At 34.8% G+C, this 23,067-nt stretch overlaps 1 protein-coding gene across 3 annotated transcripts in view; it reads left to right on the top strand.

The window, feature by feature from the left end:
* The window catches only part of LOC150106811 (nucleoprotein TPR-like), an 826,699-nt gene that overhangs the window by 680,809 nt on the left and 122,823 nt on the right, over positions 1-23,067 (top strand). For all 3 annotated transcript variants that reach the window (XM_090393327.1, XM_090393328.1, XM_090393329.1), the window contains exons 46-48: positions 8,873-8,975; positions 16,360-16,658; positions 22,220-22,314. In XM_090393327.1, the coding sequence (XP_090249453.1) occupies positions 8,873-8,975; positions 16,360-16,658; positions 22,220-22,314 (497 nt within the window). The remainder of the gene's footprint in view (positions 1-8,872; positions 8,976-16,359; positions 16,659-22,219; positions 22,315-23,067) is intronic.

The raw sequence follows: 23,067 nt of genomic DNA on the forward strand, positions 1-23,067 counted from the left end.
AGGATCTCCTCTGTCTATGTGTTTTCTTGGGAATCGGTTGTTGAGCACAATATGCGCAATCGCTGCATAATGTGGCAGGGCTCCATCCTGTTGGAAAATGAGGCCTTCCACATTTTCAGTCTGCGGAAACACAAAGTTCTCTAGAATATTTAGATATACCACACTCGTAATCGTCTCCTCATGGGAAAAAATGACTCAACAGTGCAGTCATGCATGATGCTGCATCAGACATTGATTTTTAAATTGTTATGGATGAATTCTACATTCATGTGAATTTTCTGACCCACCCCCTCCACATGCCTGACATTTATGGCAGTTCACGACTCCATGCATGTGAAATCAGAAAACAAAATGCTCTGTAGGTAGTTGTCATGTTCAGCAATGAGGTCTAACAAACGGAACTCCTTGTGTCCTATAAGTAGACTGAATGTGATGAACAAGCTGCAGTTTAATAGCATGAAGTTTCAGTCACTTGTGAACAACATCATGCATTGTGCTTTTAGCAATGTTTAACTGATGACTTACACTGCAAACCAAACATTTTGGGCAACACTGGAAAGACAGTTGAATCTGTTCTGCGTTTTCCACCCCTGTTGCAGGCCTACCTGGCGAGCTTCCTTTTAAAACACTTCCTGCTTCCCAGAGCTGTTGATTTCACTTACTGATGCTTTTGTCAGTTGGAGCATTCCTATCATACTCCTGCCTGAAATTCCTTGGGACAGTTGTCACTGACTTCGTTTCTGTAAACCATAACATGCACTGCTTTCTCTTCTGGTGATGCAAACAGATAGGAAGAGGAGGTCCCATTGCTTGGCCACCACACAGGACTAATTTGACTCCAATGGATTTCCTCTTTTGGGGCTACCCAAAAGACATTATGTATCAAGAAAAAAATCCAGTCCCTTGGCCATAGAATAACAGCAATCATAGAGGCAATTCCTATGGATATGATTACCCAAGTGTGGTCTAAGGGCTGTTAATGGTGCACACATTGAGTTACACTGAGAGATAATTAAACTTGTGACAATGTACTTCAATAATACCATATTTTCCGCTGTATAAGACGCACCCAAGAAATTTAATACAATTTTCTGGAAAAAACCTTTGATTTAAAAAAAAAAAAATAGGTAATTTTTAATAGTAAACTGACCTTTCAGAAACCTGCAAAACCCATGTCACTGTCATCTGACACTTCTCTATCATCATTAATTTCTTATAATATAGAAATAATTTTGTCTTCATATTCTTTTGGCATTTTTTGACTGATTTTTGTTTTTGTACGCATACAAAGTCCACTGCGTTTCATGAAACAGTAACACCATGACGCACCACCTTTAAAATCATCAATGTTACACTCACAGGCTACTTTGACTGCATGTGTACGAATCATTTTTGTAATGGCAATGCCATTTTGCCAATTTTCTTGCACCCATTTCAAAACTTTGGTCTCTAGTTCTGGCCACTTCGCAATTTTTCCACGTTCTCGGATAAGATATTATGAAACTTGAATAGGGGCTCCCCGCTCTTAGCCAATGACGCGCTAGAAGTCACATGAAGGTCACGCATCAATTTGATTGCACCATTAACTGCCTACAAAGATCTTGGAACATAAAAGGGAGTGCATATGTCTTTGAAAAGAGGAAACAATCTTTACCTTCATTATATAAGACGCACTCCATTTTTAAGATGATTTTTTAAGGTAAAAAAGTGTGTCTTATACACTGGAAAATACGGTATATGCTACATATATTTCTGCTTCAAAATGTCGTAAAATAAATTTCACTGAAAATCCTGGAGTTCTTTTTCAGACACCCTGTATGGAAATTGGTACTATGATTATGAAATTTATTATTCTTACCATCTGGGGAGTCAGAGCCTCATTATGGGAGGCCACATATTATCCACACCAGCTGTCATACCTGTTCTTGAACTTATTCATACTACCTGCACTCACCACATCTGATGGCAATCCATTCCAATCAAGAAAAATCAAGCTCTTACTCCTTCTGATGGCATTCATTCTCAACTTTCGAGACTCCCACCAACATATATATCACTGGTCATCTCATGCTGAATTCTTCCCTGGATTAACAACCTGGGAACATTGAATACTGTTGATGTTACACTCTCCCCCCCCCCATGTAATGCACTTGGTCATGGTTGACAGGACCTCCCAATGATGGTACTGGCCCTTTTCATTCTTCTTCTTTTTTTCCATTGCTTTTCTTCACATATTCTTTGCCCTACTTCTCAAGAATATTTTTTCCTATATCTTCCAGACTACCATCACTGGGATCCTACACCTTGCCACCATATTCGCTGTATGGTGTGACCTGTGGCCACCAAGAAAGGGGAATCCTGGTAGACTTGCACTGTTTTAGCCTCAGTTTCAGCAAGATTGACCATTTTGGATGGGTCGGACAGTGTCAATCGGCTAGTGAGCTTGTCTACAGGAGTCAAGTGTACTGCAATAAGTCTCCTTCCCCATGGTCCAGGGACAGGACCCAAGACTTCGTGTGGTGCTCATTTAGAATTCCACTCCCAAGTGTAGTCATTGCTTTGCTGGAGAGTGAGTATCCATAGTGGGTGGGTAGTACTTGTGCTGAACAAAAAACCACTCCAGCATGAATTCTTCATCTCCAGTTGTTTCAGGGGACTCTAATAAAGTCCCAACCAAGTAAGGATATCATTGATACACCTTTTCATAATAGCAGTAAGAAACAAAGCATTATACCAGTGTAAATGTAGAAATGTTTTCTGATCATCCATACAACAGATGTAAAGCCAATGGGGAAAGCGACACCCCTTCTTTATTCAAAAGGGTTTAGAAAGACAGGCAGGTTTTCTCCCAAAACAGGTAAACTAAGTTCTGGTAATGTCCTTGTTGATGTCAAGAACATTTCAAAAAACTACTCAGAGCCACATCAATGAATACCCATAATAATTATTTCGTAAAACACTCAATTCCTATATACGAGGGTGACCTGAGCTGCTCTCGGCCTGACAATGAAAAAACGATTTTATAATTTCAAAATTATTTTTAGTTTTCAACATAATCTCTCTTAAGACATACATTTATTCCAGCGATGCTCCAGTGCCCTTATCCGATCCCTGTAGTGGCTCTTAATAAGATCTGCAAAATACCCCTCTACAGTTGCAATCACTTCCTGACTCAAAGAAAAACGCTGACCAAACAAGGAAGAGTTTTAGTTTTGGGAAAAGATAGAAGTCAGAGGGAGCCAAATCTGGGGAATAGGGTGGGTGTTCCAACAATTCATAGTGCAGATCCCTTAATTTTCCCATTGCCAAAATACCTTTGTGGGCAGGTGCACCATCCTGATGAAAGATGATTTTTTTTCTTCTGCAAACCTGGTATGTTCTCACGAATTTTTTCATCTAGTCTGGTTAAAAAATCGGAATAATATTCCGAGGTTATTGTTTTACCCTTTTCAAGATAATTAATAAACAAAATGCCTTTAGCATCCCAAAACACCAATACCATGACTTTTCCTGCTGATGGAACTGACTTTGTCTTTGGTGCTGAACAACCAGCTTCTGTCCACTGTTTTGACTGCTATTTGGATTCTGGTGTGTAATGGTGAATCCAAGTCTCATCCATAGTAATAAATTGATGCATAAAATCAGTTTTATTCTTGAAATGCTCCAAGCACTGTTCAGAGATTTTCATGTGAGTGCATTTTTGATCTGCTGTGAGCAAGTGCAGCACCTATCTTGTGGAAAGCTTTTTCATTTGCAATTCTTCATGCAAAATATATCCTACATGTTCTTTTGAAATGCCTGTAGTCTCAGCAATTTAATGCACTTTGACTCGTCTGTCATCCAATACCATATCGTGCACTTGATCAATAATTTCTGGTATTGTTACACTTTTTGGACGTCCTTCACGTGGATCATCTTCAAGGCTGGTACAGCCACGTTTAAACTCGGCAGACCATTTCTTAATTGTTGACAACGAAGGAGAAGAGTGCCCATAAACTTTTAAACTTTGAATGAATTTCTTTTGGTGTTAAACCTTCTTTTACAAAGAATTTTATCCATTTCAAGGGATACAGACAGGTGTATAAAATAAACTACTTGAGAGAATGACTTGCAATTTCACATGGATGCTTATGACAGATGTACCAACTTAGAAAAAAAAAAATCTTGCCGATAGTGTTGCCATCTATGGTCAAGGCCAAGAACTTTTTTCAGACCACCCTCGTAAGAGTGATCTCAGAATGGCATCCCCTTGATGTTCCTGATGAGATGTGTTCAGAGCTGAAAGATGAGGGGGGGGGGTGAGTTGCATTCTGATCCGACCAGAAACATCATCCTTACTTTCTACACTCCAAGTCTCCAATATCTGTAAAAGCAGGGTATCTCAATTGTCCTGTCTGTTAGACTGTACATCTCTAATCCACTATGATGTTTCAAATGCCAGAAATATTGACATGACCAAACTATAAAAACACATCCAGTGCTTTCTTGAATCCAACACTTCCTCTTTCATCAGAGAGCATCTTATGATGCAGGACTCAGACAGATTATGAATATAGCTAAAATAATGACTGCGCTCATTCATGAAACGAGGTCAGTCGATTAAAATATGATGAATAGTGAGTCCAGCATTACAACACACATGCACACATACACAAACTCCAAAACAGGAAGCAGCCTCATTTCCCTTGATAACAACATGGCTCGGAATCTAACAAAAGCATACACATAGATATGTGCTTTTGTTGGATTCTGATGTTCCTGTAATGATTCAACCAAGTAAGGAACATTATCTTACCCAAACTTCTGTCCATTTAGCAGTCCTTTTTGAATAGAGAGGTTAATAATAAGCTTTTCAGATTTAAGCTTGAAAGCAATTTCTAATCTGCACAAGGTTCGAACAGAGGAAATTGTACTTGCTAAGCTCTGCTTAGGTCACTGTCATCTTACACACACACACTGCTTCCTGTTTTGGAATCTGTGCGGGTTGTAATGCTGGACTCACCATTCATCATATTTTAATCGACTGTCCTCATTTGCTGAATGAGCGCAGTCATTATTTTAGCTATATTCATAATCTGAGTCCTGCATCATAAGATGAATTTTATCAGACTCAACAGATGTTTTGTTTGTTTTTAAATTTTTACAGATAATATCTTTTACTTTATATAGCTCATTTGTTATTTTTATTATACAGGTGTATGTCCTTTTAATACCTTGTTTTCTTATTTATGTTTTATGAATTTATGCTGTTTTTACACTTGTTTTTTTTTTTTTGTTTACTTTTCATCTATTTTTTATATACTCATTTTTGCATACATTTCTGTTTAGAAATAGATTTATATACATCATCATCATCAAATTCCTGCCATGTACCCTCAAGGGGTGTACAGGGTATGATAGTACTACATGAAAAATTATTTACATCATTACTTCCTACCTACAATTTTCTGACAAATCAATCTGTTACCTGTCAAAGCTACAACATTGTCAGATCTTATATTTATATATCTATCTTCTAAGGCACTTTTTACCGTATCAATCCACCTATATCTTGGTCTTCCTCTGGGTCTTTTTCCTGCCACCCTGGCAGAGAACACTTGTTTTGCTTATCTTTCCTCTCTCCCATTCTGTTTAAGTGACCATAACACCTGAGATTAGCTCTGCTAATGCATTCCTGGATACTGACAATGTCAAGTTCTTTCCTAATATCCTCATTTTTAATATGATATTGCGATCGATGCCATCTGTTCACACCCCTAATCTTTGTCAGGACTCTCATATCTGCTGTCTCTAGTCTTTGGTCAAGTGTTTTTCTTCTGATCTAGCTCTCAGATCCATAAGTTAAAATTGGTTTGAACACTGTCTTATATACAGGTTTTGACTAATTTCTCTCTTATTCCATATAAATGTATTCAGTTCACTTACTCCCATACCAGATTTGTTGATTCTGTTGTCTATTTCCATATTTAATTTACCATCTTCACTAAAAATGATGCCTAAGTTGCTGAAATGTTTTACTTGTTCTATAGGTTCTCCATTCACAATGCTGCTGATATTTTCAATGTTGTAAAATTGCCTACCCTTCCAGAAGATTATCTTCATGTTTTGTGTGGAATACAAAATTACTCTTTTCTTTTCTTGAATGTTATTGCCTGAATATATCATCTTGTAATTGTTATATAGAAGAATCTCACCTGTTTTTGTCTTTTTTGTTGTTGTTGTTGTTGTTTTGGTAATGCAAACATCAATCATGTAAGCATATTATTTCTGTAATTTTTCTGCCAGTTCCACAATGATGGTGCCCATCTTAAATTTTGCTGATAAGTTGGAGTTTGTTTTAGTAGCTAAGTTTTGGTACACAAAGAGAAAAGACATTTTCTCTTTGTGTACCATTATCATCTTTTTTTATTAAAGCTAATATAGAATATAATTTTGGAATAAAATCTTTACAAGCTTTTATTGCATTGATGCAACTGTACTTCAGGTTGTCAGTTCTTGCAACAGCAAATGCGTTCTACGAGAGGTATAATAGTTCTAATATGAGCTTCATTCAGTGTGTCTTCTAGCTCCATGGAGATGCCTGTGCAATAATAATAGTAATATTTTTATGTCATGCAATTCAAGAAGCCAGAAACTAATTTACAAATTTTATTCCTTGAAATAAACTAAAAAATAAGTAAGATATATTACACATACTGTATCTTAAGCTGTTCTATTTTAATTTAGCATGTTTATTACTGGATTAGTATTATGCAGTATTTGTGAAGCAGTTAAAAAAAATATTCATCTAAGTACATTTATCTCTTTTGAACAGACATGAATACAAATGATAATTAGGAAATAGTTAAGATATTTGAAGATGTATGGTAGTGTTCATGGAAAGCAGTGCATAGTCTAACCATCATGCATCCTATCTTGTCTGTATTTAATCCATTGATGAATTTTTGCCATGGTGAACACAAGAAGTTAAAGAGAAAGCATACTGAAAGTTCCTAGCAAATAAGTTGACAGATGCCCTCCAAGAATATATTAGAATATATCGACGATATGAAACTTAGTTCTTTGATTTATGCAGGTGGTGGTGTACTCCTAAACACATTTAGTTTAAGTCTCCAGGATTCTCTAAGTTGAATAACAGATCTATAGAACAAGTAAAATGTTTCAGCTATTTAGGCACAGTTTATGAAGATGGCAAATTAAATTGGGAAAAATAGACAACAGAATAAGCAAAGCAGGTATGGTGGGGAGCCAGTTGAATAAATGTATATGGAATAGGAGAGAAATTAGCTAGAACACTAGCAGTATACAAGACAGTGTTCAAACTGGTTTTAAGTTATGGATCTGAGAAATGAGTTAGAAATAAAGCACTTGATCAGATTTTAGTCTATTGATATGAGAGTTCTGAGAAAGATTTGTGTTGTGAACAGATGGTATCAGTGTAGAATCTTGTTAAAAATGAAGATATTAGGAAGGCACTTTATGCTGTTAGCATTCAAGAATGTGTGAGCAGGGCTGATCAACAACAGGATTGGTTGTATGGTTACTTAAACAGAATGGGAGAGGAAAGGTTAGCAGAGCAAGTGTTTTATGTCAAGATGGCAGGGAAAAGATGCAGAGGAGACCAAGTTCTAAGTAGATTGATTCAGTCAGTAGTGTCTTAGAAGCCCAGAATATTGGATATGACAATATTGGGCAGTGCTGATAAGTAATAGACTTATTTGGAGGAAGATGTTTAGAGAGATTAATAATAATGTAAACTTAATCATATAGTGCTGTCATAACAGCCTGTATACCTCTTGAGATTACATATCAGGAAATTGATGATGATGATGAATTTTTCCATTAAGGATTTAAATTAAACTGGCTAAATTACACTTGTCTCAACAGATGACTGTATCATCATCATTATCAGCCATTGTCGATCCACTGCTGGATGAAGGCCTTTCCAAGATTACCCCAAAACTGTCTTTCCTGGCTCTCCTTTCTCATGTCACTTCTGCAAATCTGATGATATCATCAATCCACCATGATTTAGGTTGGCGTCGTGGTCGTTTTTCCTCTCGTGGAATCCAATCCAGTACTTCTTTTGTCTGTCGTTGATCTTGTCTTCAAGCAATATGCCCAGCCCATTGCCACTTCAGATGTTTCACTCTTCCTATGACGTCAGAGACTTTGCTTTGATTTCTTATCCATGTATTCCTTTTGTGATCCAATCTTGTGTCTTTCCATACTAAATTGGTTGTTCTTAATTTTTGAATTTCCTTTGTATTCAGTGTCCATTTTTCACAGCCATATGTCAGTATAGGAAGAATACCTTGGTTAGAAACTTTTCTCTTCAGACATAATGGTAGTTGGCTTTTGAATATTGAATGTAATTTTCCAATTGCTTTCCACCCCAAGCATCGTGCTCCTTTTAATTTCATCCATGATATTTTGTTCTGTTGATATCTGTTGTCCTAAGTGTAGGTAATGATCTACTTGTTTAATTTCCTCATTATTGATTTTTATTATTTCTGGTTGGACATAGCTATTGAACATAACCTGAGTCTTCTTTAGGTTTATGTTTAGGCCAGCTGTTTTGCTAGCAATTTGGAGTTCATGGATATGAGTCTGTAATTCATGCGCAGTTGAAGTAAAGATAACTATGTCATCTGCAAAGCATAAATGGCTTAAATATCTTTCATTTATCTTCAGACCTTTCCTTTTCCAATATTGGTAGTTTATTTGGGCTAAAAACTATAGATATACAGTTACCTGTATTGGTACACTTTGATCTGCATTGAGTAATAAGCAGTTAATAATAATTTTATTCTCTTAAATTTATATGTGATTTTCCAGTACTCATCTGATCAAGACTTTTTTTTTTTAAAAGAGAAGAGAGGATGTGGAAGAAGAAATGGCAGATATTGAGCCTGGAGAAAGTGGAGAAGATATGACAGATCAGCATCCAGATGATAATGAAGTGGAAATTATTGGTAAGTTTTTATTATTATTATTATTATTATTATTAGAAATATTTTTCATATTTGCAAATAATTTATATTTATTCGCTTATTCACTAACTTATTCATTTTTTGCTGACAGTATATTCTGACTAAATTGATTTGAAATTCAAATCTTGGAGCATTCTTAGTTTCAGAAAAAGACTTATTCACATCAGCTGTTTTCATCCTGTAATCTCAGTATAAATTTTGTTCCTGTAGGAATAGACACTCAAATGGATTGACTTAGCATTAAAACATCTAAAATAGAATTTTAAAAAAAATAATTCAGATTACTTTTTTTTTTAAAAAAAGTAATCTGGATTACTTTTTAATCTGAAAATGAAGTAATGTAGATTTGGCTATAACATGCATAATAATGAAACTTCTCCTACTTAAAATATCTTTTAAAGACTGTTTTTTTTTTTTTGTTTTCTCTTGAAATAATAATTGTTAGAATTCTCTTGAAATTCTGATTCCCTTTGAGAGTACATGATATGTCTTTGACTTAAAGTTGTATCTCCATTGCCATTATTGGAGCTGTTATGTAAGATATTCTTTGACAGTTTTTCTGTGCAAGTGCATAAAATTGTGTTTGCTTTTATTTATTTTTTTTTTTTTTATGAGAGAGAGAGAAGATTAGTTTAGTTTTCAGTTACTTATAAAGAAAAGAACTGTCAATAATTTTTGAAATTTACTTTAGCTTTCAAAAAAAAAAAAATGTGCCAAAGGGAAATAGTGATTAGATTATTATACCAAATAAGTATCTTTTTTCTGATGGCTAGGTATAGTATACATTGAAAACTGAAGCAGAAAAGACACTGCTGCAGTTTTAAATAGTGTTTGATCATTGGCTGAATGATTAAATCCAATATTTGGCAAGTTGGATAGTTTCCATTCTTATTCAAAAGTGGTATTTTATAAAATTGGCTTTGACACATTTCAGTTAAACTGCATTGGTCACAAAATCTTCTTATGTTACTCCTTACTTAAAATGCACATTTCATAAATTAGTTTTGTCATATTCTATCCCAACTTCCTTTGTGATAAAAATGCATCTCATAGACTACATAATTGCTTTCCACCAAAGGAAACGATATTCACAGGTGCTGTAGTATAACGATTTATATTCAGAATCAAAAATAATGTTACAAATTCCTAAATTTGGCTATCAAAGTAGTTGAAATGGAAATGTTTAACTTTTGAATGCAGTCAGTTATTTGATATTTTCATTGCTCTTGCTCCTGCATATTCTAAGTTGTATAGTAAAAGATTTCTTAAGAAAATTTAGACATTGTGCATGGGGGTGGTGGGTTAAACAGGCTTCTTAATTGATAGACTGATGGCCAGTAGCATAAGGTTACTTGACAGTGTCTACAGCATATTGAAGAATATGGAAAACTACTGACTTTCGCCCTCTTGATATTCTATGAAAAAAAAAGCAGGCACTTAGTTTTGCTTTTCACTTAACAAGATAAAGCGGTACCATGCTCTAAAGAATTATCTGTAGAAACTTTCATAGCTTACACATGTAAAAAAAAATATATAGAATTTTATTCAACAATTCCAATACATTTCATTCAATGACATGGACAACATCAGGGAGATAGACTAGTTACTGCATTCAAAATGTGAATCATAAGTATGAGTCATAAAGTATGTGCCTGCTAGCTCATATCTTGATCGCATCTGAAGTGATAGGATTATACTTAGTTCAAGGAAACAGTTGTAGTTACATAGATGAGAAAATAAATTAAAATAATAATAATAATAATATAAAACTATGAACAGTTGATAGTAATCACATTTGAATACTTAGAGATTGGCATACTTGGGTTAAGGTTTGAATGATTTCATAGTGTTGTTATAATTCTTTCTGTACTTCCTAATGACTGCCACCATTTATTTATTTTTACTAGATCTTATTTCTCGCACTCCATAGTCTAACGAATTTATTTGTTTTACGACTATGCCAGTTAGACTATGTATTGAGTGCAAGATTAAGATTTTAAACTAAAGAAAAAGCAGATAGATATCGTTAGCATTCACCACTTATGTTAATTAGTCGTGGCTTGATTATTGATTTTCAGGTAATGCATTGACAGAATCAGTCCAATGTGTTGTTCACAAACCATTTAATTAAATCAAAGAGGAATATTTACAGTTTGACTCATATTCATATATATATATATATATATACACAGTTTATTACAATTCTTTGTTATTTTCAATTCTTACTAATTCAGACTTAGTGCTAGTTTACTTCCTTAAAGCTACATCACAATCTAGAATATACACAAGCTGACAATAAAGCCTTGAGTAAGCTTATTTCAATATCAATTTACATTATCTTATTGGTAGGGATCCCAGATATATTGGAAAAAAATATGGGACACTTATGACTGAGGGTGAAAGGTTAGTATGCACATCTATCACATATGCCAGTCTTACAAAATGATTCTAACTTGCCAACTGTGTGCGTGGTAAGGTTTACTATGCACACACTTTACTAAGTATAAGTAAACAAATAGTAAATCAAATTGTTAGGCAACATATTTTCATTAAGCCACTTTAAGTTGCCTTCAAATGGTTTTTTACTTACTATTATAGATACAAAATAGATTGTTAATACAGTAATTCTCTTCTCACCTGACAATATTCTTAATCAGGCTTGCTCACACTTGCAATACTTTTCTGAAGAATGAATTTCACTTAACAATTGTTTGTTTTTAAGAATCATATCATGAAAAGCCACACAATCCTCACTGAAGAATGATTTTACAATAAGCATTGATTTTACAGTTTTTACAGACAATTTTTTTTTCTCATCAGTCCACAGTGCGTTCATGCGAGAAAAAAAAATCTTTTGACACACGCATTTGTTCCAGGAATATACATAACAAACTCCACTACTTTCTTTAAATTTGATAGTTCTCCTTCAACATTTTTTAAGAGATCCACTTAGACTGCATCTAAATGTTTTGATTTCAACATGTCCTTCACTTCACTATCTTCTTTGGACTTCAGAGCTGTTTTCACTATCATTACTTCATCAAACAAATCAGATTCAACAATGTTTGATATGGCAGCAGTCTGATTAATAATTTGAAGAGCATTTTCCCAACATAATGCTGTTCTCAGTTTCACCCAAGACATACTGTCTAATTTCAGCATATACTCTGACCATTCTTTTATATATGACATACATGTGTTGTAGAAATCAATTTTATGAGATTGGAATGCCTTTTCACTAATCAATCCTTCCTCTTGCAACTCAAGAGTAGCTTCTTTTCGGTGGTAGTTGTCAAATTTTCATCTCTTCTCATTTCAATTTTTCCAACCCGTGACTGTATAATTGACTGTGCTTCAACGAAAGATATCATTTCGCCTTCTATGCTCCTGATAGTAGTATGGAACATTTCACATTGTAACTCCAGAAAAGTAGAAAACACCTTCTACACTGGGTTCTGGAAAATGTCTTTCAACATTGTCGGACATTTATCTATTGAAAGAAAATAGGCTTCAAGTCCTTTATACATTTCATTCAACCTTTTGATAACTGGATGCATCGATGGCCACCTTGTCTTCGAGTGTCCTAGAACTGTTTTATACTCGTTGTCCACAAATTCACAAAATTCTTTTAGGGACTGGACTTACAGAGTATATATAAAAGTGTTGAAATATTATAGCTAGAACGGCCTTAATGTATCAACTGCAGTTTGCACAGCATTGTTTAAAATATGAGCTGGGCAACCAACTCCAATCGATCTGCAGCCAAACCTAGTTCTCAATTTATGGTACTCAATTTCTTCCCTTTCTCGAACATCCACTGAAGTTAGTATTAGTATTGTCCGCTGACAAGGCTATACAAGTCCCATATGTAATCTGTAAGTCGTTCTGCGCTTTCACTAGGAAGGTCTTTAAATTCTAGAATCATGGTTTTAACACCTTTTTCTGGAACGAAATATCGAACTGTCATCATCATCAAATTCCTGACATGTACCCTCAAGGGGTGTACAGGATATGATAGTATTACATGAAAAATTTACATCATTACTAACTTCCTATCCACAATTTTCCTCCAAATCAGTCTGTTACTTGTCAAGACTCCAACATTACCAAATCTTATATTTCTATCGCTTAAGGCACTTTGTACCCTATCAAACCACCTATATCTTGGTCTTCCTCTGGGTCATTTTCCTGCAAACCTGGCAGAGAACACTTGTTTTGCTAATCTTTCCTCGCCCATTCTGTTTAAGTGACCATACCACCTGAGACTAGCTCTGCTAACGCATTCCTGGATGCTGACAATGTCAAGTTCTTTCCTAATATCCTCGTTTTTAATATGGTATTGGCATTGATGCCATCTGTTCATGCCTCTAATCATTCTCAGGACTCTCATATCTGCAGTTTCTAGTCTTTGGCCAAGTGTTTTACTATTCACCCAGCTCTCAGATTCATAAGTTAAAACTGGTTTGAACACTGTCTTGTATACAGCTAATTTAGTGTTCCGACTAATTTCTTTCTTATTCCATATGAATATATTCAATTGACTTACTACCTTACCAGCTTTGTTGATTGTGTTGTCTATTTCCATATTTAATTTACCATCTTCACTAAAAATTATGCCTAAGTAGCTGAAATGTTTTACTTGTTCCACAGGTTTTCCATTCACAACGCAGTTGACATTTTCAACGATTCTGCCTATTTTCGTTGTCTTTGTCTTTTTACTGCTGTTATTCAATTTAGTCAGAGAATCTTGCAGACTTGTAGTGGATTTATTTAGAAGTATAACATCATCCGCATAAAGCAAAGAGCTGACATTAGCATCTCCAATTTTGATATCATGTTTAATACCACTTTCCTTCATAATATGATCCATATAGATAATGAATAACAGAGGGGATAATGTACATCATTGTCTCACACTAGATTTAACATTAAACTATCTTCATGTGCTTCCTATAATTCTAACTGCTGACTTACAACTAAAATAAAGACAGTATTGTTTGATATAATGCCCCATTGACACCATAGAATTGTAGCATATTGAATAGCTTCTCTCTTGGCACCTTGTCATAAGCCTTTTCCAGATCGACAAAACTTAAATATAGATCTTTGTTATATTCCCATGCTTTCTCAACTATTTGTCGTAAAGTGAAGATATGATCCTGACAGCCTCTATTTGGCCTGAATCCAGCTTGTTCTTCACCAAGCTTTTCTTCCACAATTCTTCTCAACTGGTTCTCAAGTATACTTGCATAAATCTTGCCAGGAATATTCAGTAGGGAAACACTTCTTTAATTCTCACATTCAGTTTTATTTCCCTTTTTATATATGGGTACTATGTGAGCTCTACTCCAATCATCGGGAATTCGTTCCTCTGTCCAGGCTTTCTGAACTATTCAGTGCAGCCACTGTAAGACTGTTATACCACCATACTTCAGCATTTCTGGTCGAATATCATCTACTCCTGCTGCCTTTCCACATTTCAAGCCTTTGATGGCTTTTTCTACTTCAAGTTTGGATATGTATTCCTGACTGTATCCCTGTTGAGTGTTTTTTACCACTGTGCTATCACTGCTTGTTTCATTTAGCAAATTTTCAAAGTAATTACTCCATACTTCAAGGATATCTTTTTCTCCTGTTTCCATGTCACCTTTATCATCTCTAACTCCTTTTACAGCACTCTTTCCTCCATTTCTAAGCTTCTTCAACAACCTCCAGAATATTTTTGCCACCTGCTTGATATTTATTTTCTATGTTCTTGCCAAAGTCCTCCAATGAGTTTTGTTTAGCTAGTTTTATACAGTGTTTCACTTTCTTACATTTGTCTCTGTATTCTCTAAGAGCAAAAGGTGACTTATTTGCCAGGAAGTTTTGATATGCTTTCTTCTTTTCCTTCACTGCCTCTTTAACTTCCTGTGTCCACCAGGGAGTTCTGATTTTTCTATCATTGCAGACTACCTCACCACATGCCTCTCTGGCTGAATCAATCAGTGTTTTCTTCAAGGCTTGCCACTGAATCTCCAAGGTTTGGTTCCTGTTCGCAAACTCTTTAATTTTTTCTTTAATAATCTTTGTGTATTTTAGTCTACAGTTCACATCTGAGAGCTGCTCAACTTTTATTCCCTTTAAAACTTTCTTACATGTTATTCTTTTCAATATGAAATTCAGTTTTATCCTGCTCAAGACTAAATAGTGATCACTTCCAATTTCAAATCCTCTGTACACTCTGGTGTCCTGCTCCAGGGAGAAAACATCACCATCAACAATAACATAGTCAATGAGACTTTTCTTTTTCCTTGCATCTTCTCTCCATGTGAATTTGTGTACATTTTTATGTTATAATGTCCTGAGCAGAAATCCAACAGGTATTTGCCATCATTATTATTATTACAGTTATTCTGCATTTCATGGTAGGTTAAACAGTTTTTTATTTGTGTTCATTTACATCATCTTTTACCACATGAAGGACATGCATCTTTTGCTTTACAGCTTGTCTGATTCTTGGCCTACTAATAATATATCAAATGTTCTCAACATTCCTGACCTTTCATGAGCATGGTTGTCATGAAGATTAAAATTATCGGTTTTTTTTTTTTTTTTGTTGACATTAGAATACTGTTTCTTCATCTCTGATTGATGGATACATTGCTCTAGACTTAATAAATGAAGAAAATTACTTCTGCATTGATTGTCATAAAAAAGTTATTTTAAAATTATCATTAAAGCAGCATTTAATATTTTTGATAATATTTTGGTTATTATTTTGACTTCATAAAGCATACCACCTGTCTTCAGAGCATATTCAGTTTACAAACTACATGTTGATTTGCTGTAATTAAATTATTCTTGCACATTCTATTTCACATCTTAGCAGAAGTCATTTGAATGTTGTCTGAAACATTTCATATGGTATTCACTTTTCAGTAGCATTAAATTGATATCAGTACTTCTGCCCTCCTCTCCATATGGAATGTCTCCATAACTCAGTTGAGTAAATGTGGCTTTTAATCCCATTTGGAATGTTAGGAAAGATTATAAGTACTTTTCAGTTGAGGATGTATTAGCTAGTCTCATAGAAGGTTGCAAGGTTTGTTTTTCCTTACCACCAAAACCAGACCTTTCTTGTGGGTGGAAGAAGCTTAAAGGGTCATATTGGAATCCACATTGTGCACTGTGCACATTTTAGTACATAGTGTAGTAGTTACTTCACCACTAATTTAATACTTTTATTACTGATATTAATCAGCCATTTTCTGCTTATCCATCACACTTTCTTTTAGTAAGAAAATGTTAACTGTTTTATTAAGTTTTGTCATTCCTTCATATTTTTTAATTATAAGATTTTTTTTTACCCTGTATTTATTTCTAGATGCGACCGATGAAGGCGATGATCATCCCATGGATGATCAAGACAGTAGTAGCCTTCCTGCTCCTTCAAGTGTAGTAGTTACTCCTCTTCCTGCAGCACCTGTTGACTCTTCAGCTGTTAGAACAGATTCCGGCTCTACATGTATAGCTCCTGAAAGTAATACAACTGTCCTAGCTACACCATCTTCATCATCATCATCCTCATATAGTCGTCCCCCTCTTCTTCCTCGTATCCCTTCACGTTCAGAACGGCTTCCGTCAACAAGTCGACAGCACTGCACACCATTTAGTATTCCTCCTGTAAGTATGAGTAAAATTATTACACCTTATTAATCACTCTACATATGCACAGTTATAGATATCGAATTGTAGTAGTATTGCACCTAACACTTTCTTCCTGACAACAGAGAATAACTTGCTAAATTCAATTCTGAGTTCTGCATTGATTTTTCTCTATAACTTTAAGGTCAGTCATCATACTTGAGAATATGAAGTACCATTGTAATGTATTCTACTTTGAACACTCAGCTCTATTCATTATAATAAACAAAAACAGTTATTTCCTCTCTTTGCACACACAGAGACAAATACAGATACTAGATGAGATTTATATATATATATATATATATATATATATATATATGTTATATATCTCCATGCTCATATGTGTTATATATCTCCATGCTCATATATATATATATATATATATATATGAGCATGGAGATATATAACACATTCACAAAGTATGAATTATCCTTTTCAATTTTACACACATTGAATGGCAGCCTTATTAGAAACGCTTTTTTAATTATATGTTTCTGTTTATATCTCCCTACATGCTTTGTAGATAACATCCTTCATGGTACCTAACACACTGAATGTGGGGATGGTATCTTCTCCATTTGAAGGTAAGTAACCCAGTAGTTCAGCAAAGCAGAACTACTGGGTTACTAGTAGACAGTACATGAATCCTAACCTGATGATATTGCATCATAAGGCTTTGGGATCAGCTAGCAAATAATATTGATGTCACTTTCTGTCAGATCATGCTTAGAGGGAGTTCACAATAGCAGTATGCATAGTAACTGGTAGGGCCATATATGGAGAAGAGATGGAGTGCTTCTTGCATGAAATTTGTGACTTTCTCACCTACATACCCGTGATCTGTAATTAACTTCTGACTAACTAACCATGAAAGATGCTATGGAGTGTTGGGGGGGGGGGGAATTAGTGACACTGCAGAACTGAAAAAAATCTCCCATTCAAAATGACAAAAAAAAAATACCGTAAAATAAGAAAAGATTAAAATAAATAAATGAAATCCACTTCAGTGGCATTTATTGTCATGAAAAAAAAACAAACAAACAAACAAAATGTACAACAGCTGTTCACCTACACTTTACATTGTTCTTTCCATAAAATGAAGCTCAGAATTTCCCCTTCTACTTTTATTGCATTTATTGGTTGTATTTGTTGCACTCAAAATTCTGATAATCACTCTCACTGCTGATTATTTATCTGTGAAGCTTATTTTCTGCAGTCTAATTATCCAAACAATGAGATCATCTCCCTGACAGACTTCAGTGTTGTTCACAACTCAAACTTGCTTTTTTTTCTCCAGTTCCACTCATTGTGGTTGAAAAGATGCTAAAATATTTGTTATTAATAGAAATTTTCAGTCTACCCCACAAAATACCAGATTTCATAACCAATTTGCCTTCCAACCATGCTATAGATGTCCTCTTCTCTTGTATGTCGATAATCGAGATCATAACCTTATCCATGTTTTCTTTTCTGTGGAACATCCTTTTCCTATCACATCTCATTTTCATGCCCTTTGACAATATAATGGTAAAAAATGGGATTTTCTACTCTTCCTTTCCATAATCTGATATTGTTTCCATTCTCTTGAACTAAACATGTGCTCCCAATGAATAATGAAATAATCATTGTTGGGATTTGAAGGCATTTATTCTTCCTACTCCATCACAAATTACCTGACTTGTCAGGTAATTTGTGATGGAGTAGGAATTTGGCTTATGTTTCTAGATTTGTTGGTCTAAAAGAATTGCAGTATAGTCTGAGTAGAAAGCTAGGGTTTGATTTGAACAACCAGAATGTCTGTCAATCAGACTTTTAAAAGACATAGCTTCCTACTCGACAAGCCTTCTTCTCCCTTGTCAAGACTATTATCTTAACCTCTTCCTCTCCCTTCCATGTTTATCATATTCAGAGGATGCTGTTGTAACATTGTCTAAAGATGAAGCTGACTTCTTTCCCTTCCAACTCCTCCTCCTCCTCCTACTCTTTTATAAAGAACCAAGACAGATCACTTTCCACTATGCTAAAAACGCCTCACTTGCATGCCTACTCTGATCTTTCACCAGAAAGACAGAAGGATCCTTATCATATTGAATTCTACTGAATCTTGTGATCCAGATTAGTTATGCTTAAAATATGTGCTTCAGAATAAATAATCTTATATTGTTTGTACTAGCTCTTTTGCATGCCTGATTTCTACCCAAGCAGCATCAAGGCAAGACTATATCAAAAAATAAAGAAAAATGAGTAAATGTCAGCCATCACAACAGAACTATCATTCTTTTGTTCTTGATTTACATATATTTAACCCCAGTCCTTGTTTGGGCTCATCTTCAGGTTTAATAAGTCCAGGATTTCATCTCTGTTATAGAGACATCATCTCAGGTACAATACAAAAATAGTAATAACATGCATACACAAACAATAAATGGAAGATTCTAGACTGAAATCTTGTTTCCCATAAACACATTTATTAAGATTTGGTTATTTTTTTAGATCTGCTAATGATTCCAAATGAAATATTTCAAGTTTATATTTTCTGCAGCACATTATGGTAGTGTGTTTCCATTTGATTCTATGGAAGGTGTCCAAGGCATGGTCAGCTAGATCTGACTGATTATAGTTGTGGTGGTTAATAATTTCTCACCTTCTTCAAGATGGATGTTGAGAGATCTGGTTTGTTCATAAGAAAATTCCAAAAACAAGGAGCATTATATTCAGCCAACTTCCTCTGAGGCTTGAAAACAATGCAGAGATATTTCTTTAATGCTTTGGCTATCTTTTCTGAGGTGCCCTGGATATTATAGGAAATAGTAATAGCATTATTGTAATCTATATGTTGAAATGGGTGTGAGGAACAATTATTTTTATTTATTCTTAAACTTTGTTATTATTTTTTTCATTGTACCCAATGAAAAAATGAAAGATGGTGAATAAATTATAGTTCAGCTATGATGGAGATTGACGACTCTATTAAAAAAGGGATTTTTCTAATACTGTATTATTGGGAAGAGGTGGGAAAGTTTGTGAATATATTCACAAACTTTTCACAAACAGTTTAGAGAAACCTACCTTTTTTTTTTTTTTTTCGTAAAAATGAAACTGAGTAATCTGTTTATAAATGGAGCCCATCCAAGTGAAGTAACTGGTATGGGTAGCAATTGAAGAGATTCATCATTTATGCAATGGATCTGGCATGTCATAACTTTTTTTTTAGATAACTTATCTTTTAAATAACTAATACTTCCTCTAATGCATCCACTGAAGAGGTGTTAATTCTTTTAAAAGATAAATTATATAAAAAAGTTATGACAATCCTGATTTACTGCTTAAATTCTGGTTGCTTCCCATTTAAAAACTATTTTCAAACAGAACTTTGGTTTGGCCATGAGCAACCCTTTTTCTCCTGTATTGGCAAACATATTTAGAAGCTTTTGAGGAAAAAGCCATGAATTCCTTTCCATTGAAACCAAGACTGTGAAAAAGGTGCATCAATGATATTTTCATAATTTGGGGCCATGGTCCAGATGCCTACAAGAGCTTTTGGACTATCTCAACAACCAGCACCCCAGTTTCATCCAGGAATGGGAGAGAACCATTAGCTTCCAAAGATTGCTGACATTTGAAGGCTTTCTGTCTCTCGCAGCATTGTTGAGCACATTCACGTGGATATGATCTCACATACATCAAAGTTCTGGGCTTAAGAGTAACAATCAGAGAGGTTATAGCTTAGGTTTGTTTTTAGGTGGACTGAATTGAGAACAGTTCTTTCAAGCTCATCATAGTCTGAAAATGTTCTTTGATTTTTCTCAAATCACTGGGTGAATGGTGGATTCTTCATTGTTAGGGTTATCAGAATTAAGAACATGATCAGATAGAGCAACAGCCCTACACATACTACCCTCTGAATTAAAAACTTTTATTTAATACTATGTTGGACCTACTTACACACATATGGCATAGATTTCACAAGGTGTTGAATTGTATCTACATTTACAACATACCAAGCATTCACCAGGTAGTTCTTTAATTGGCTCAGATTTCATGAAAGAGGACTATGCTCTTGAATCTTTTTTTTTATTTGACATGTCCCATGCATTCTTATTAGAGTTCACAAAAGAGTTGATCCCCAGGAAACTGTCATTCAGTGAAGAGAAATTTTTTTTTTTCAAACATCAGACGAAAAAACTATTGAAGTACACATGAAAGAGCATGTGAGAGGCTTCACCTATGGTAGAACTACTCATATCACCCACTGAATTAGAAACCTTTATGCAGATGTGTGTAAAAATCACTTATGCAGTGTATATGCAAATAGGATTTGTGGTAGCCAGGGAAGATAGTAGAAGTTGCTATCATGCTCACTGAACAATTCTTGTGTGATTGACAGTAGCACTGTCATCCATGAAACAACCGTCACCTGCTGGGTGAAAAGTCAGCATTGCAGATGGACTTGATCGGCAACAATATTTAGATATTCCTTGGAGGATACCCAACCTTCTAGTAATATCAGGGGACCAGTTTCATACCGACATGATACCACCTCCAGAACCTTGAGGTGTGTTTACAAGGCAAGCTGGGTTCATTGCTTCATGGGGCTCCCGGCAGACTCTGCATGCTGTCGCTACAGAACAAGGTGCACCATGTCTCATCAGACCACATGACTTTTTTTCCAGTGTCCAGTAGCAGTCTTCCTGACACCACAGTAGATGAACTTTATGGTTCTTTGCAGAAACCAGTGGTTTCCAACTATATATAGGCATGCAACTGCTAATAATGATCCTCTTCAGTTCCAACACATAGTTTAGTGAGATATGAGTCGGGAACAGTCTTCATTAAATGCTTTGGTTAATTGCTACACATGGGAAGTTCTGTTTGTCCATACAGGCCTTCTCAGATGATAGCAATCTTGTTCTGGACAAACTTTCTTAGTACCACAGTTATACCTCTTCATTGAATATTTCTCTTCACTGAATGGCAGTTTCCTGGGGACCAACTCTTGATATTTTCTGGAAAAAAAAAAAAAAGAATGTTGTGCTATAATATCAAATATGTTAAGGGATGTGGCTTTGTTCTTCACTGGAACTTGTCTGTAGATGTACTCTGTCAGTCTGGTTTCAAAATATATTTGTTGATTTCTACATCAGTTTGTTCATTTTAGCATACCTCTGGCAATGCATCAGCAATAAACTACATCATTCAGATAAGTACAAAATATATGAATGGATGAGTGAGCAAGCCAACTTTTTATATATTATTGAATATACATTTATATAGATATTGTGAATGTAATTTTTGAATAATGTCACTAAATAATTGGTATGTATACTCTAAGAAGCATCTTTGGGTAATTTTTGATCGATAACTATTAATTATTCTGGAATTGCCCCATAAATACTACCTGGAGTTAAAAGTTTATATCACTATGAAAAATATGAGATGCATGTAATTCGCAAAGTTTTCCCTATCATTTTAATTTTATAAATTGTGCTTTCTCTTATTTCATGACTTTTAACACCCAGTAAAATTTAATGTAATAGGGTGGTCAAGGTCCAGTTTATGAAGAAGGTGATGATAGTATAGTTCCTAGTACCCCCACACTGCCACGTCGTGGTGATGGATTTCCAGATTTAAGGTTTTGTTAATTTTTATTAGAAATCTTTGTGAAGCTTAAGAATTTATTTAGTTCTTTTTTCTTCTTTTTTTTTAATTATCTTACATAACAGATTTCTTGAGGAAAAGTTAACACTTCCTCCTGTCAGTTTAGTGGACTAATGAGTGTATTTTTACTATTTCTAAATTAAAGTAACCAGAGATAAATTATTTAAAATCTCTTATGGAATATTATTATATTGCCTATGCTAGCCACATTTAACTGCTTCATACAAAGCATAAATTGATTATTTTATCCTTGAACAAGAATATTTCTTTGGTTTTAGCAGGTCATTCTTTAATTTCCAGCATTGAACCCATGTTTCTAAACGTAAAACAGGTTTATTATAATAAACAGTATAACCCGACAGGTTTCATAAGTCATCAAACTTAATTATCAGAGGTACAAGACTCGACAAAGAAGACTAGAAAAAAAAATATTTTTAATCACATGTTTCTAGCTAGTGTAAGTTGGAGGAATATGATGCTCAAAAGTCAGTGCAACTGTGTCTGGGTGAAATGGTTGCAATTAAATGAACTGACAAAGTTTGAAAGAGGCATTGTGATAGAATTCCATGTTTTCAGGCCTATCTGTTCAGCAAATTGTTGACAAATTGAGCCATCCCAGGTCAACATTCAGTGATAGCATACTGAGATGGAAGTATGCTATCACTTATTGTTGACTGGAAGCTCAGGGTGTCAACTGTAAGTGCTACCCACAGCAGACAACCCATCA

This window comes from Typopeltis vanoorti, chromosome 5 (assembly GCF_054136105.1).
Source record: "Typopeltis vanoorti isolate ZY-2024b chromosome 5, IOZ_Tvanoo_1.0, whole genome shotgun sequence".
In the NCBI taxonomy this organism is placed as follows: Eukaryota; Metazoa; Arthropoda; class Arachnida; order Uropygi; family Thelyphonidae; genus Typopeltis; species Typopeltis vanoorti.